Below are 15,186 nucleotides of genomic sequence, written 5' to 3' on the forward strand. Positions count from 1 at the left end.
GATGGTTGCTGTGTGGACGTTACATTTCCCCAGCACCTACCACCTTCAAATAACTGACCATAGAAAATAAACACCCTTGTATAAACCCATAACCTCCCCCACTGTCGAGTGCCTACCTACTGACACTCAAACAGAAGTTAGCCTTTGACTTTGGAAGGTGGGCCTTGAATGTCAAAGTTCATTATGGAGTGAAGAAACAAGAACACATGTAGTGATGTAGTCCTTGTCACAAAATTAGTATCTCACCCTGCAGCATTTTTAATGAGTAGGAAGACAAATTATTGTTATTCTTAAGCTAATTAGAGAAAATTTGTCCTTAAAAATGAAGTAGCTGAAGATTTGAGTTGGATTAGCCATGTAATAGTCAGATAGTGATACCCCATTGTGCAGATATGGATAGGAAAGGGAAGAAGACAGAATTTCTGTCTTGCTCAGTCCCACAGTTGCAGCTTAGAAGACTGAAGGGATTGTGCCTCTTGTGGCTGAGGAAGTCATGGGGCAACAAGACTGTCACACTGAGGTAATTCTACAGAGGCCTGATACTGCATTATGCTAGTGTGTTGGTAAAACAAGTAATTACAAGGCTCCCATGGATTCAGGGCTTTTGCAAATGACCAACAAACTGGAGATTAGCCAGGAATATCGCAAGAACCAATGGCTTTAAATGACGGCATCAATCTAGGAAAGTTAGATCAAAATTTCAGAGTTTAGCGTTGTCACATCAGGAACATGCATGTGAAAAAAGTAATCTCTGAGAGGTTTGTGGTTAGACACTAACTCAGGAGGCACAGAGCTAACAGAAAGGCCAATGATATCTTCATGCAGTAAGGTCATTCTAGACAATGGGAATATTGTATCACACCAGCAGTACCATGGAGCCTGTCCCTCAAAATGCATAGGTACAGGCTCCTCATATAAGTCTCTTTGGATCATCCCGTCACTGGAGGAGTGCTGAGGCAAAGTCCTCACGGCAGCCTGTCTCCACAGACCACAGCTGCAAGCTGTATACACTAAGCTAGTAAGGTCGCAAAACTAGTGCAATGGATACCATAGAGAGCAACAAACTGTAGTTGCTGAGCTGATGATCTCAGAGAGGCCTCTACTTGGCATTTCATTCAGCAGAAAAAAAGGCTAGGAAATAAATAAAAGTAGGCAAGGTCAGGTTAAGGCTCTATTCTGCATGCCAGTATTACTTCCTTTCTTCTCTTGGGCTTGGGCAACGTCCACTGTCCCAACACTGCCATCTCTTCATCTGCCTTGTGAAGTGAGAGTCTGCTGGGGAGCAAGCAGGTGACCAAAACAAAGGCTCAGAGCCAGCCGGCTGGGTAATGTGGTCCTGGCAACTGACTGGAGAGTTTTTGTTGTTGAGAAGTAGTCTGTCTCCTTTCTTCAGCCAGAAGGTCAGTTATGGTGTTATTTTTCCTCATCTTGCACAGAATGAAAAGCTTAGATTGACTGCCCTAGGAGAAGAGACCCTGTCTTTCAGTTCCTCACCCCTCAATTGAATACAGAGGGGGAAGAATGGTAACACCAATTCTTGGCCTTCAAAACCAGTACTTGCAAGGAGTTAAATCTGGCCTCCAAACACCTAAGCACCCATATGTTTTTCTCTAGCTGGCTGGTTGCTTTGTGGAGTCTAGTCAGATAAAATGACTCTTCCGATCACATAAAGATAAAGATAATGCTCCACATGAATGTCAATATCCGCGAGATTCCTGCCCATTTTGGTCCTCTCTAATTAGGGACTGTTCTGCCTCATTGGACAGACTGGTGTAATAGCTTGGAATCAGAGTAGCATAAAGATTGTCACAGCTTGAATGATCTTTTGCACAGTGGGAGGTAATGATCCTGCCTGAGGCAAAATACAGCTTCTGGCATGTTTTGGGACACTGTGATTCTGTCCCACACTTCATTTAGTCTTTTTCAAAATGCTGCAGTTTAGCCCCTGAAAAATGCCGTATTTTTATGAGTATAGTCATTTTATGAGTATACCATCCTCAGTGTAGTCCCATAATTCCTGTTGGCTGTGGGCAGGGTGAGCAGGGGCGGAGGATAGTGCTTAAGACATGAAATGCCAGTTAGAGGCTCCAGCCCATGCAATTTTTCATGCTGAATGTTTTTCCAGAAGGTGACAAGTAATCTCTATTTCATCTGGAGGATGGAGAAATTCTGAGAATAAAGAGTGAGTCCTCTTTTCCCCCAGGTCCATCCCACTAGCTTTTGCCCTTCCATGAACACTTTTGGGAAAGACCAGTCTGTTTAGCCCGTGTTCAAAGATCACAAAAGACTGCTTTAGTCTTTTGGCCCATATGGAGTAAGCAGTGTTTTCTTTTTCCAGTGTTGTCACACTTCATTTTACTTTATAGTTGAAAAGTAAATGAAAGAAATAGCTGAAGGCATATTGGTGAATAATTACACTTGTACCACATTTCTTGAGAGTTTGCTGGGTAGATTTGTATGTAAGATTTGATTGTTTTCCTTGTTACAGGCAGCTTCATTATCCACCCAGTGTTTGCAATGGATTATGAGGCACTGTAGCAGATTACAGAGACAGCATTCTAATGTTTCATCTGGAAATGGAATAAATAGAATCTTTTTCATTGCAACAATGTGAAATGAGCTTTCAGGATGTTAGATTTGGAAAACAGCTAATTAGATGCTGTTTCAGGCTCTCCTGCTGGGGTGACTATTGCATATACTGAAGTAAAACCTGCACCCTGCAAATTGTCTCAGTCTTAGTCCTGCAAAGTAGTCTGTAGCTCCAGGCTGGTGCTGGGGCATGGGGTGCTTTTTATGATGGAGGGACTCACCAAGCAGTTGATGTTGTGCTTCAAGGAGTTTGTTCCACCACAACTCAGATTTGCCTGATTTGACACATGGCCAGGGTCAGTCCACATTAAACACATGATTTTGAAAAACTCATGAGATACTAGAATTTTGTTATGGCCAACCCATGACTGTTGGTGTGGGATTGTTCTGTTTACCTCTCCTGCTGGAGGTGATCAGAACCTAGCAGGAACATGGACTGACTCCCACATCTTGTCATGGCATGTTCTGAAGAAGAGTGGGAGTCACTATCTAGGAGAGGGATTTGGACTAAGTATGAAGAAATCTTTCAGGGCAAGCCTTGAAATAGCTGAGTGTAGTGAGAAAGGTCAGGGTTTTGATTTTTTTATAGTCCTAATGAAACCAAATCCCCTCAGAAAGTGCAGGCCAGTGCTTATCTTATGTTTTTGATTTCTGAATCCCTCAAAATCACAAGTAGCTTGTAAATCAAAGTCTACTGACAACAGTCTTGTTCCTCTTGGTTTCCTCATGTGGGCCTGTGGTAGTCCAGGGATCCTCAGGTATCCATGTGGAAGAAATCTGCACATAATCTAGCAAGTGTAGATATCAACAAAAGTGTGCATGTGTGACTGAGGATGGGGAGAGGGAATCCAGATATACCTTTATCACTACATAAAGGTGGCTTAGAAAAAGGTGGCTTGTTATCAGACAGAATCATTGGCCCCCACCAGTAGGAAAAAAAAAGCAATTCCAAGAGTAAAGCCTGTGCAAGTGCTTATCTATGCGCTGGCCTGTTGAGAGTGAACATTTCCTGGGTTTTCAGATCGCTTCCAAGCTAGTGATCCCGAGCTAGTGTGAAAGAAAGGCTATTAGTGGGAGACAATGAATGAAAGAGGGACATAAATATGGGCCTGCTTTCAATTCTCTGCATAAATTTCATAATTTGAGCATTCAAACTTAATAGCCTGCGTGTTTGAGATATATGAATAACTATTGACAGGTAAAAGCTAGTGTGGTGCGTATATAGTAGGAAGGGTGCAAAAAGGCTTTCAGTTACTCATATTGATGCAGTGAGGTCATCTCTAGTCTGTGCAGGTCTGAAGCACAGACTGGATTTTCACTGTAGTTAAGTGAGTCAATTCTTAATTCATAGAATCACAGAATGGTGTGGGTTGGAAGGGACCCTAAAGACCATCTAGTTCCAACACCCCTGCCATGGGGCTTGGGACTCATGCTCTTAACTCTAACTGATCAGTAAAACAAAAACACGGTAGTTAGCAGGGTATGATATATTTTAAATCATTAGGCTACTTTTAGTAAAACAAATCAAGGTAAAAGTTAAAATCTTTTTCCCTTAGCATAGACAAAGCCAAAGAAGGCACACCACTTAATTCTCTCTCCAGATTGACAATCCATCTGTTAAAGTATCTGTGTTGTGACAGTCATCAATAGAAAATGTTTTGGGGAGAACTCCAAGAAAATCCACTCCCAAAATTTAGGAGATACCCCATCCATCTCTTTTCAGTTTAACACAGGGCATAAAACTCTTTAAGCAAATACATCTGTATATTTCTATCTATATTCATATAGCTTCTCTATATATTCAAATGTGGATATACCATACATGTGTATGGAAAGAGAGAAAGATGGGCATAGGAAGAAAGAAAACACAGGTATGTCATATACTGTATATATAGATGATGTGCATGTTGGTTTATAATGTACATTATGCATATATGTGTAATCATATATATTTCTATACCTTCTGTAAGCTAACAGTGAATTTCTTCATTACCATATAAATGTCTTTGCCCTTTTGAACACTTCTAATTTCTCAATCTACAAGTCTAAATCATGGCTGAAAACTTCTCATCCTACCATTTCTCCTTAGTGATGGGAAGAAGAGAAATACAGAAAGAGTTCATAAGGAATTTTGCTTTTCATTTTGACAGGAATGGGTCAAAAAATAAACGGAAGTCAGATAGATCTTAAGATATGGTAAATTATTGTAGTACAATTGATTTTAAGGCAGTGATGATGATTCACATCAAACAAAGATTAACTGTCCTGGAAATTCTAGAGAAAAATTGTACTAAATGTTGGGGTTTTAAAATCTATGCAATCTTAACGTAAGATTGCTGAGTCACTACTGCAAGTTAACATACTGCTAAGACTTGGCTGTAATAGGAAATGAGCTGTACAAGCCAGATTTCATCAAGAAGTATGGAACCAATTCTGTTGACTCATCCATCCATCTAGCTTTCCCTGTTGACATTTCCAAGGGACAGTAATTTTTATACTGAAAAGCTAAAATTGGTGCATAAACTCCACTTTTGTTTTCTACTGTTATGACTGACAACTGTGTCTAGTGAGGGGCTAGGGAGGGACCTAAAACTCAGAATGTTACAACAAAAATTAAAATCATCAAGCAATGAGAATACATTAGTCTCATCAGTTTCCAAGCTGATTAAATGCTTGTTACATTACTAGTATAAACATTTTCATAAAATATTTCTCCATAAGAAATAAGAGTATTTCTCCAGAAGTGATGCTCTTCTCTTTAGAATAAGTTAATAAGACCCTATTAATAGAGGAGAGTTTCTGACATATGGACAACTAAAACGGTTTTTATTTTCTTATTACTGTTATCACGGAGTGGTTACTTTTAGAGCTAGCTGAGCAGGCTATTGATTTTTTTTCACTGAAAGATTTCAAATGAAAAGTCTATATTTACATGTTCTGACTAAAAATCCTTAGTTTTTTGCAGGATGATTTAAAGTCCTTTTTTGGTTTGTTTCCATATAAAATCTTGTGATTTCTTGTCTTAGTTCCCTTTAACCCATAAATACCAAATCAAAAACAACTCCAGCCAAAATACCAAAAAAAGGTACTAAGTCATTGTGAAAATGATAATTCCTCTTCAAATTTGATTAATAAAATAATCTCCATTTTTCTGCTGTGTACGCAGCAATGTGGAGGAGATGGTAGGAAAATTTCCACAAAGTGCTGCGTTATAATTATTAGTTTAGGAACTGGTACAGACATTTCTGTTTCTTTAACAAGCCACTCTAACTTCCAGTATGCAGCGTGGCTTTAATGGGAGAGTTCCGTTTTCTCCTTGGCTGTGTCAAGAGCTTGTGAGAATAAGGAAGTCACTTCCGACCTTCACCTGCCTTTCCCCATGAAAAATAAGGCAATAATTGTATTTCTGTACTTAAGGTGGTTGGGTTGCTTGAATAGTTACACAAACCATGCAGATTCTTGGATTTAATGACTATGGAAGTGTGATGTAATGTTGGTATGATTCATTTTCTTCCATAAAATCTTCATTTTGATAGCCTAACTTTTCATTATACTGTATAATCAACACTTTGGTAAGTTCTCAAGCTGTTCTTCCTCTTCAGACTTTCTCTTTCTTCTTACATTTTCATCTTTCTTCTTAAATGTAAAACAAAATCGTAAGCGAACATTTCTTTTATGTTAACGTAGCTGCATTTATTTGGTTATTGTATTTAAAATAAAATTGGTATGGAATATGCCAAAACCTTCCCTTTAAATATTTGCCCAGTTTAGGGTGGATTCTGGTCATGGAAAGTCGACAGAAAAATTGAGTTCTGAATAAGAACAAGAAGTAAAGGCAAGAAATACTGCAAGACTCATGCTAAAGTCATGAAATGTTATCCCTGCATTCTAGTGGGAAGGAGAGAGAGAGTGGGGAATAAGTTTATTTTCATTTTAATAAAGTGTTGAAAGTGTTTCCCTTGATTTGCATTAACAGTACTGCTGGATGAGCATCCTGGAAGTATTAATCTCACGAATAAAAAGCAAAGTGGTTCAAAATGGGTAAATTCCCCCAACTGTTTTAAGTAGAGTTGTCTGCAGAATCCTGGCATGACATTCACTGCAGGACTGGGATACAACAATTATGTAAGTGAGTTTAACAAGTTTATGGAGAAGAGAAACTCAGTGGTATGATGAGGTTAGCGGAGGGAATGTGTGTTCTCACTTCGGTAGTCCAGGCAGATTAGGGTTCTCTTTGCAATGAGGGCAGGAGTTTTCCCATAGCTGCACTGTTAATACATAGGTGGATGAAGCAAAATTCAGGGAAGTCAGCTGGGTTGTCCACGTGGAGGTCAAATGCAGTTGCACCAAAAGCTGAGGACTGGGAGTAAAGGAAGGCAAAGAGCCAAGGATTGAGGCTGAAAGGCACCAACAGAGCCCAAGGAGAAGTGCGGGAAGCAGCACAGTGGCAGAGAGATTGAACATAAATGATTCAAAGGGAAGACCGGTATGTGTTGGAAAGAATGAGGCAGGAAACAAGTGAAAAAGATGGAAATTTGCTTTAGGAAGTATTATTGCTTCCTTTAATACAGGAGGTGTGATAGGAACAGGGTTTTAATCCCTACTTTAAAATATTTTAAGGTGCCTTTGTTTTAGAGTAAACATGGGGACATGAGTAACTTCTACCTGCAGGGTGGCACAGGAGGGTCCCTCTGCCCCTCACTGTTAGCTCCCTGGGCAGGAGAGGACTTGCTCAGACGTCAGGGTGATGCTCGGTGACAGCCGAGCGCCATTTGGATGTCACTTCTTGGTGCCCAGCTACCAACAGGCTGTCACAGACTCTGTCGTTGAGAGAGGTTGGGGAATTTGATCAGCTGTGTTTGCCAAAACTGATCCCTTTTTTTTTTTTTTTTCTGAATATTCTGCCCATCGTCATGCTGTGTCTGTGAAGGAGAGAGGGGCTGGTGTCTTCGCCTGTTCTGTCCAGTGCTTATCACTGTTTGAAAAAGCTGTTGATGTTTTGTTTTGTTTTCTTTGAGCAGATGGGCAGAAGAAGGTTCAAGAGGAATTTGACATAGACATGGACGCGCCAGAGACAGAGCGGGCGGCCGTGGCGATACAGTCCCAGTTCAGAAAATTCCAGAAGAAAAAAGCGGGGTCCCAGTCTTAGTAGCTACCTCACAGCTTAAAACAAAGTAATCCTGAAATGATTTGTCAAGAAAATCAGAAATAACACAAAGATGCATGTACAGAAATGATCGATATTTAAAACCCCATTGGCAGATAACAAACCATGAGCTTGTGTGTGACTTCATCCCAGATGTTTCACGCCCATTATCCTCTGTAACTCACCATTTTACTTGATGTTGTAATAAAAAGTTAGGGTGAAGTAATTAAAGTGTCTGCCTTCATCTGTCTTTTCATATTAATTCAGCAACCACAGCATTACAGATGAACCCAGCCCAGTTGCCTGTTTTCCTCTTCACGTAAAGCTTGGAGACATAACTGCACCGTATGTCACAAGGTTTTTGCTGAGGGATGAGAGCATGCATCTCAGCCCTGCTTACCTCATTTGGAGAATTCCAGCTGCCAGCCAAATGTGACAATAAAATTACTTTCGTGTAATGAGCTGAGAGTAAAAAGTTGCAGACAGAAGCTGGCATGAGGGGAAGAGGTGTAGGAAGCAGTGAGCGGTTTATTTTTTGTCTTGCAATTATGCCAGTAAAGTGGCTTAAGTGGGGAAATTGTCCCTGTCCTTCCTCTTTGCATGATAACATTCAGGATTACCCAGCTTGGACCATATTGATTGTTATGGGAAAAAATAATAAATCAGACACAAAATACAAAACTCAATTCCAGAAACCTTTGGAAGGTGGGTTTTGTTGTTGTTTGTTTTTTTTTTTTTATTTATTTGTAAAGCTAGAAACTGATCCTCTAAAATCTCTTTTTGATGCAGCTTTTCACTCTCTACATAATCAGTAACTATTTCTATGCCATCTCTCTCTTTTCATATTATTTTCAGTATTTGATGAGTAAATCATAAGACTCCCTGTCTCCATTTGCACTGTTCTGTATTCAACTTTATATGAGCCCCTGACTTTATCACTGTATTAGCCCAGTTTGTGATTAACAAAAAAAAGCCACAACAATGTCTGTCTGAAATTGGGAAGTATTTCTATTTTCTCCTTGTTGTAAAACAGTAACCGATCAGTTTCAGGCTAGATCTAAGTGAGGATCTTGCCTGGCTTCAAACCTCATCAGGAATTGGCTGCCCATATAGTGCACGAGGAAAGTTCAAAAAAGGTTTAAACAAGTAGTTTGTACTCAGAAAAAAGAGCTATTTAGATTGAGCAAGTGGGACATGCACTACACAGAGAAGTGCAAAAAAACCCCCTCATCCTCTTCTTGGCTGCATCAGCAGATTTAGGGGTTCCAGTAGGCATCTTTGTCTCTAGGGAAATCAGAGACAGGTGTTTTCTGGAGGACTGGTGTTTGCAGTAGTTCTCCAAGAAGGCAGCGTGAGCCTCCCCTCCAGGCTGACAGAGGCAGGCATGCTGAGGGGTGACAGCCTGCCTGCCTTCAACCGAACAGCCTGGAGCTGAGACTGCTTCAGGTGTGAGAGATTCGGGTATAATTCCCAGCTCTGCCTAGAGAGATTCGTTTTTTCCTCTCCCACGTCCCACAGGAATATTCTGATCACCAGGGTGGAGGACGCATATATCATCAGGCCCCTCATGTAAACGGAAAGCCACAACCAAGGGGTAGGAACAGAGGGAAAGGAAGGATCTCACGCTGGTAGCAATCCTTTCCCTTGAGGGCCCACCGTAGTAGCAATACCGAAGGGGTGCAGAGCTGTGCCTGAAAGGTGGGCTGCGGGACTGCAAAAGGAATGCCCTCACCCTTATGCAGGTTAAGGCACTTATGGTGCTGGGCAACAATCTAGCGAGGAGCCCAAACCTGATGGTGGGTGATAGGAGCTCTGAGACCGCGCTGGTTAGGAGGAGCCCTCAGAGATGTTGAGCAGAGGAAGCCTTATGGGTCCTGTGGGTGATGTAGAAGGCACATGCAGAGACGGTGCGTGAGGTGCTTAATAAGCAAAGCAAGACTGGGTGGGAATGGACATGGATTTTAGATCTTCATCTGGGGATAAACATCTAAACGCTGCCCAGACCCTGCCTTAGGCACCTCTGTTTGTGTCAGGTCCCGGCCCTATGCATGACTTACCACACATCCCCTGCAAAGTCAGAGTACTCCAAACTGCAGCTCTTTCTCTCTAGGAGTGTATTTTAGCAGCACTGTTTCTCTGCATTTAGGAATTTCACAAATAAACCTCAAATAACTCTCCAGCTGTGCTCAAAGTGTGGTTTGTGGAGGCCACGGATTCCCCACTTGTCTTTCACAGAGACTGCTCACCATATAATAATCGCCTTAGCATAATAATTTAAAAATTGTAATGGGTTTGGATTGTGTTGGTGCCATTTTGTTTAGATGAACATATATCTGTAATAAAGCACTGCATTTGCATTCTGCATTATGTCATTTGAAATAGCATGAGCTCTGTAATGGCTACTTAATTGAATAAAAACTATGGGTAAGCACTAGGCTTTTATATTTGATCTGACATTCCTTGGACTTAAATTTCCTGCACAACAGGGATAATCATATGGTTGGGACATGGAGAAAACGATTACATTATTGAAGCACAGCAACAAGGGCTGTTAGTAAATGAATTATGGCTCTTTTAGCAGCAGGGCTATTCTTTAATGTGAGTTCAGAGTGCATCTTACAAATACAGTCTTAATATACAGTGAAACATAATGAGGAAAGAGTGAACTGACATGAAATTTGGATTAATTGTGGCTGCCCCATCAGACAATTTCCTTTTTATGAAACTGCGCTTGCATCACAGATTCAGTTCATGTTCCCAGGAGAGGAGAGCTTTCTCACTCCTGAGACTTGCTTTTCATTGATCCTTTGTTCATATCATCCAAGGTGGCAGGTTTTAATTTCCTTTCTTACCACTAATTCATACTTTTCAAAGACTTATCTGGATATTGCTGAGGTGAGGAAAGGAGTTCGATTCAATCAGGGACTTCACTAAGATGGGTGAAAGGGGACACTTAAACATTCCAGGTATTATATGGGTCTTTTAAATCCCAGACACTCACTGAGCTCTGTAGTTAAGTGGCACTACCTAGCTGGGAGTAACCAAGTCATGGAAAGCAAAATTTAAATTAGCTGGATATCTGTGTTGATAAACCAAAATTACCCATAGGTAACATGAAAGATTATTCAGAGCAGTAGTTTTTGGAGGAAAGAGGGTTATCACTCCCACCACATACACCCACACCCTCCCTAGACACAACCCTACTGCTTCTGCTCCAAATTACTGTCAGATTGTCCCAAAAGGGAATAACCTACAGCTGAATGATCAGAACAATTGCCTGAGCCTTAGAGATCTTTTGTTCACATCGTTGCCTGGACCATAAAATAACCTTTAGAAGTAAACAGCAAAGGAGACTATTAGAAGTAAAGAAACGCCATCAGAAAACACAAGAATGTCCAAATGAGGAAAACAGCAAAGGATGTGAATTCTATCAAGCTAAACACAGAAATGCAAGCCAAAGCCAAAGCCAACGCCAACCTGTGGCTTGATGAAAGTACAGAGTTATAAATGAAACTTTTGTTCAAACACTCCTCAGACTGGTAGCCTACTGGAGAATTGTGGGGATGTGGGGAAGCAGAGATCTTGCAGAAAGTAAAAATGAATCTTGCATTAACACTCAGAGCAGAAGCTCCCACAACAGGGGCACAGGGGTCTAATTTTGTAATACATCAACCCGAGGAATTCATCGTCAAACTGAAATGCCAGTAGAAGAGAGTTTGGAGTAACCTGGCAAAATTAGTAACAACAGATCTTCAGGGCTGGGTGAGGTTCACCTACATGTTGTAGAGGAGCTCAGATAATGCAGCAGCTGCCTTGTTCAACCCATTGCTCATGCTGGCCTCAATTCCAGGGGAATAGGTGGTGGTGAATTAATAACTGCTGGTGGAGTAAACAGGTGCACCTGGATTTTCAAGAAGTTTTGACAGGACTCTCATGAATGCTTCTTAGAGAAGTCAAGTGTTCTGGGAACAAATGGTCAGGTCCTCTTGCAGAAAAACAACTGGTTAAGGGACAGGAGCCGAAAGGGTGGGATGGCATGTCTGGTTCTCACCGGAGTGGGGTGTCACCAGTGGGACTCCAACAGCATCTACGTTGTGCAACGTTCTTAAAAATCACCTGAAAAGAGCGATGATGAAAAGTGAGGTGACAAATTGTTATACTGGGGCTTTCTACATGAAAAATCCCACGCTTTGCTCCTCAGTTTTACAGAAGGCTCCTTGAGACCCACAAGGAGAGGAAGGATGTGTCAGGCCTATGAAGGCACCAATAGCCCTGACTCCCCCTGCCCACCTCTGGAGTTCCCCCGACCCTGACCATGGCCAGGATGCCATGGCAGCCCCCTGGGGCTCCACCACCCTGCCAGGGCCCAGGTCCCCATGTCAGCTTCCCAGGGCCATCAGGCCCTGCCACAGTGACACCGCAGCGGGGCCAGTCTCTGGGTCCCCACACCTCTGCCCTGCCCGGCCATGGACCCACCAAGCTGAGCTCATCCCCGGGACCATGTCCTGGCCTTGGCCCATCCCAAGGGAGGTGTCCGATGCCTGGGGCTGGATCTGCCCTGGTGCTTGGTGGCTGCCCTGCTCCTGGCTGGACCTCGCACGGTCCTGCCCCGGGCAGCTGCCAGACATACTGTGCCCTGCATTTAAGGCTCTGTCCCTCTGCATATCCCAGTGTCCCTCCCAGGAAGGAGAGGGATGTAGATAGCTTTTAGTCCTGTGTATGAAGGACCATGGTTTTCCTCATGGAAAACAAGTAGCATTTCCCTCCCCTGGCTTATTTCCTCTCAGTTGCCCGAGCTGCGCATAATGCAGCTCAATGCCATGCTTGAAGCCCAAGAACTTGGGGGGATCCCCCAGGCAGGTCCAGAGTGGGTGCAGCAGGGTCCCCCACCAGATTCCTTGTGGCAAAGGATGTCCATCAAGCCGCTCACTGAAACGGGTGCCAGCAGTGGCTCTGCCACCTGCTCTGGCCCCGGTGCAACCCCTCAGCTTGCAGCTTGCTTGAAATGGCTCTCAGGTACGAGCACAGCAGCCCAAATATGTCATTGAAAGCATCTGCTGGATTACTCAATGGAGGCGGACGGGTGGAAGGGAACCCTCTGAGCAAAAGAGGAGCACAGCTGGGAAGGGCAAGCACTGCCAAAACTTACTAAGCCATCTAAATGTGATTTCTCAAGTAGTTGACTCCTCACGTCTGGTCTGTTTTGGGCCATGAGCCTCAAAGAAGCACAGGCTCTCTGGTGGGAAGTTGGCCACCCCTGGGAGGTGTCTATGCAGCTCGGTGAATCCTACATGCCACCCGGTGCTTCCCAAACACCAGTCCAAAGCCCATTGGATCACAGAGAACTGGGCAGCAGAGTGGGGGCGTTCCCACGCACGATGGCAAGCGTTGCCAATGGCCATGGTCCCTGCTCCCCCACCTCAGAAGTACAACTGGAGCATGTCAGGGTTTCTCCTTCATGAAAACCAAAGCTTGAGGAGGGTGTGGAGGAGGGAAGACATGATACTTGCCCAGGCAGGATAACAGCCTATGTTTGTGACATAGCTGTGGTGCACATCTAGCCGTCGGTGGTGGGGCTCTCATGTAGGCGTAACCAGAGGAGGTCTCTGCATCTGAGAGGCATCTTAGGTGCCCTCTGCTACCCTCAGTCATTACCTGCCAGCTCCCGTTTTAGACCTGGCAGCTGACTGTGGAAACTTCCAAAATAAAGTCCCAGCAGTTCAGCTGAATCACCACTGAAGGCTGTTTGGGCTGGGTTGCTCAATGTTTCCTTAAGACCCTCAAGCTAGCAGATGCCTTGCAGCAAAGGGAAGCTTCCTAAGGTGCCTCCTGACAGTCAGCAGTTTGCCATGAGGCTGCAAGAGATGCTCAGATGCCAGTGTCATAGTTCTGTGGAAATGCAGAAACGCTTTTATATGCTTTACTGACCATTTACCACTCACCTCATTTTTGACCTGATCTGAAATCTTTTTGAATGTGGTCATCACAAGCCCCAGGCCACTGGACAGGCCTGTGCCTGGGCCACATTATTTACTTGCAATACTAAGGGATATGAAAAACCTCAGATTTTAATTATGGTTTAATGGTTTTCAATATCAGCTCTATACACATGTTCAAAACCTGGTGGGAGAAAAAGGAGAGTGTATTATTGATGTGATTAAATTAGTATTTAGAAATCTGCCTCCTGCAAATATTTAAATGCAGATATCCTTCCCAATCTGAAATCGGCAGATCGTTAGTTTATACGATCAAGACAGTCTTCACAGTGAAAAGTTCTAGGAACTTACCCTAAAAAGAGAAGCTATGCCACTTCTAGTCCATTAAAGTCTAGTCACGAATGGGTTATTTAGCTCAACTCTTAAATTGTGGCAGTGCTTTTTTTTTCTTTTTTTTTTTTAATCCCTAAACTCTGCCTGACAGATGGTCTCCTGCCTTTTAGTATCTCTAGTGATGGTGAGGCTAAAACCTTCCTTGGCAGCTTGTTCCATGGCTGAACTTTTCTTAAAGCTATAAAGGTTGGTCCTTAACCTAAATCCACCCTCCATCCATTTAGATTAATTTGTTCCACACCAGCTATACCCAGTTTCCCCAACCTTATCTCATAGGTCTACTTTTCCAACCCTTTTCATCATTTTTTGTTATTCTCCTTTGAACTCTGCCAGTTTATCTGTGTGTCTGAAATGAAATGCAGCCATCCGAATGAAACATAACCAGTGCCAAGCACAGCAGCATAATTATCTTGACTATTTTACAAGTGACGATCCCCTTACCACAAATTTGCGTGGCTTTTGGCATTTTTTGTGACAGCATTATTTTGTTGGCTTATAGTCAGAACATAATTTCCCATGAATGTGGAGCCTCTCTGCAGTCTCTCTAGTCAGGCTTTTCCTCTTCTTTTCTACAAGAGACTGTATTGGCTGTAAACCACCTTTCTTAATTTTGTAGTCCCACTGCACCTCCGCAATACCGGGAAGATACAGAAATCCAGGTGACTGTCTTTATCTTCAGTTCTTTGGCCTGAAAATTGGGGAGGAACTGTGATTGGTTCAGACTTTTTTGTGCTTTCCTCTTTCCCGTTACTAAATTATTACAGTCAGGTGCAGAAGCATCAATGATCTCTAAATCAGCCTTTTTTGGAAGCTCAGAAAAGGTTTAAATGACTTCCTGCTTTATTCTCAAAAGTTATCTTGCCTTTACTTGTGATGACTAATTATTTGACAAGAAACGTCTGAATATCCATATCTAAAAATAGCTCTTGAAATAAGCCTGAAGACTCTTGCCCCTTCTCAGTGCGTTGTGATTTAATGCTCTTTCACAAAGGCCAAACCGATACTATTACTCACATTCAGTAGTAGTTTCCACCATAAATATTCCCACTGAAGTCTTCAGGACTAATGTGACAGAGGGAGGGTGCGTGAGGGGATGGTCCGTTGGCCTCATCAAGTACACAA

The 15,186-nt window shown here is 42.7% G+C and overlaps 1 protein-coding gene across 1 annotated transcript in view; it reads left to right on the plus strand.

Moving 5' to 3' along the window:
• Positions 1-7,915, plus strand: part of PCP4 (Purkinje cell protein 4) — a 55,781-nt gene extending 47,866 nt beyond the window's left edge. Inside the window, exon 3 of the mRNA XM_082484867.1 lies at positions 7,611-7,915. Coding sequence (XP_082340993.1) covers positions 7,611-7,738 — 128 coding nt within the window. The 3' untranslated portion in view covers positions 7,739-7,915. The remainder of the gene's footprint in view (positions 1-7,610) is intronic.
• Positions 7,916-15,186: the final 7,271 nt, after the last annotated feature.

The sequence above is a fragment of the Vanellus vanellus genome (genome assembly GCF_965231255.1).
Source record: "Vanellus vanellus genome assembly, chromosome: 1".
Lineage (NCBI taxonomy): Eukaryota > Metazoa > Chordata > Aves > Charadriiformes > Charadriidae > Vanellus > Vanellus vanellus.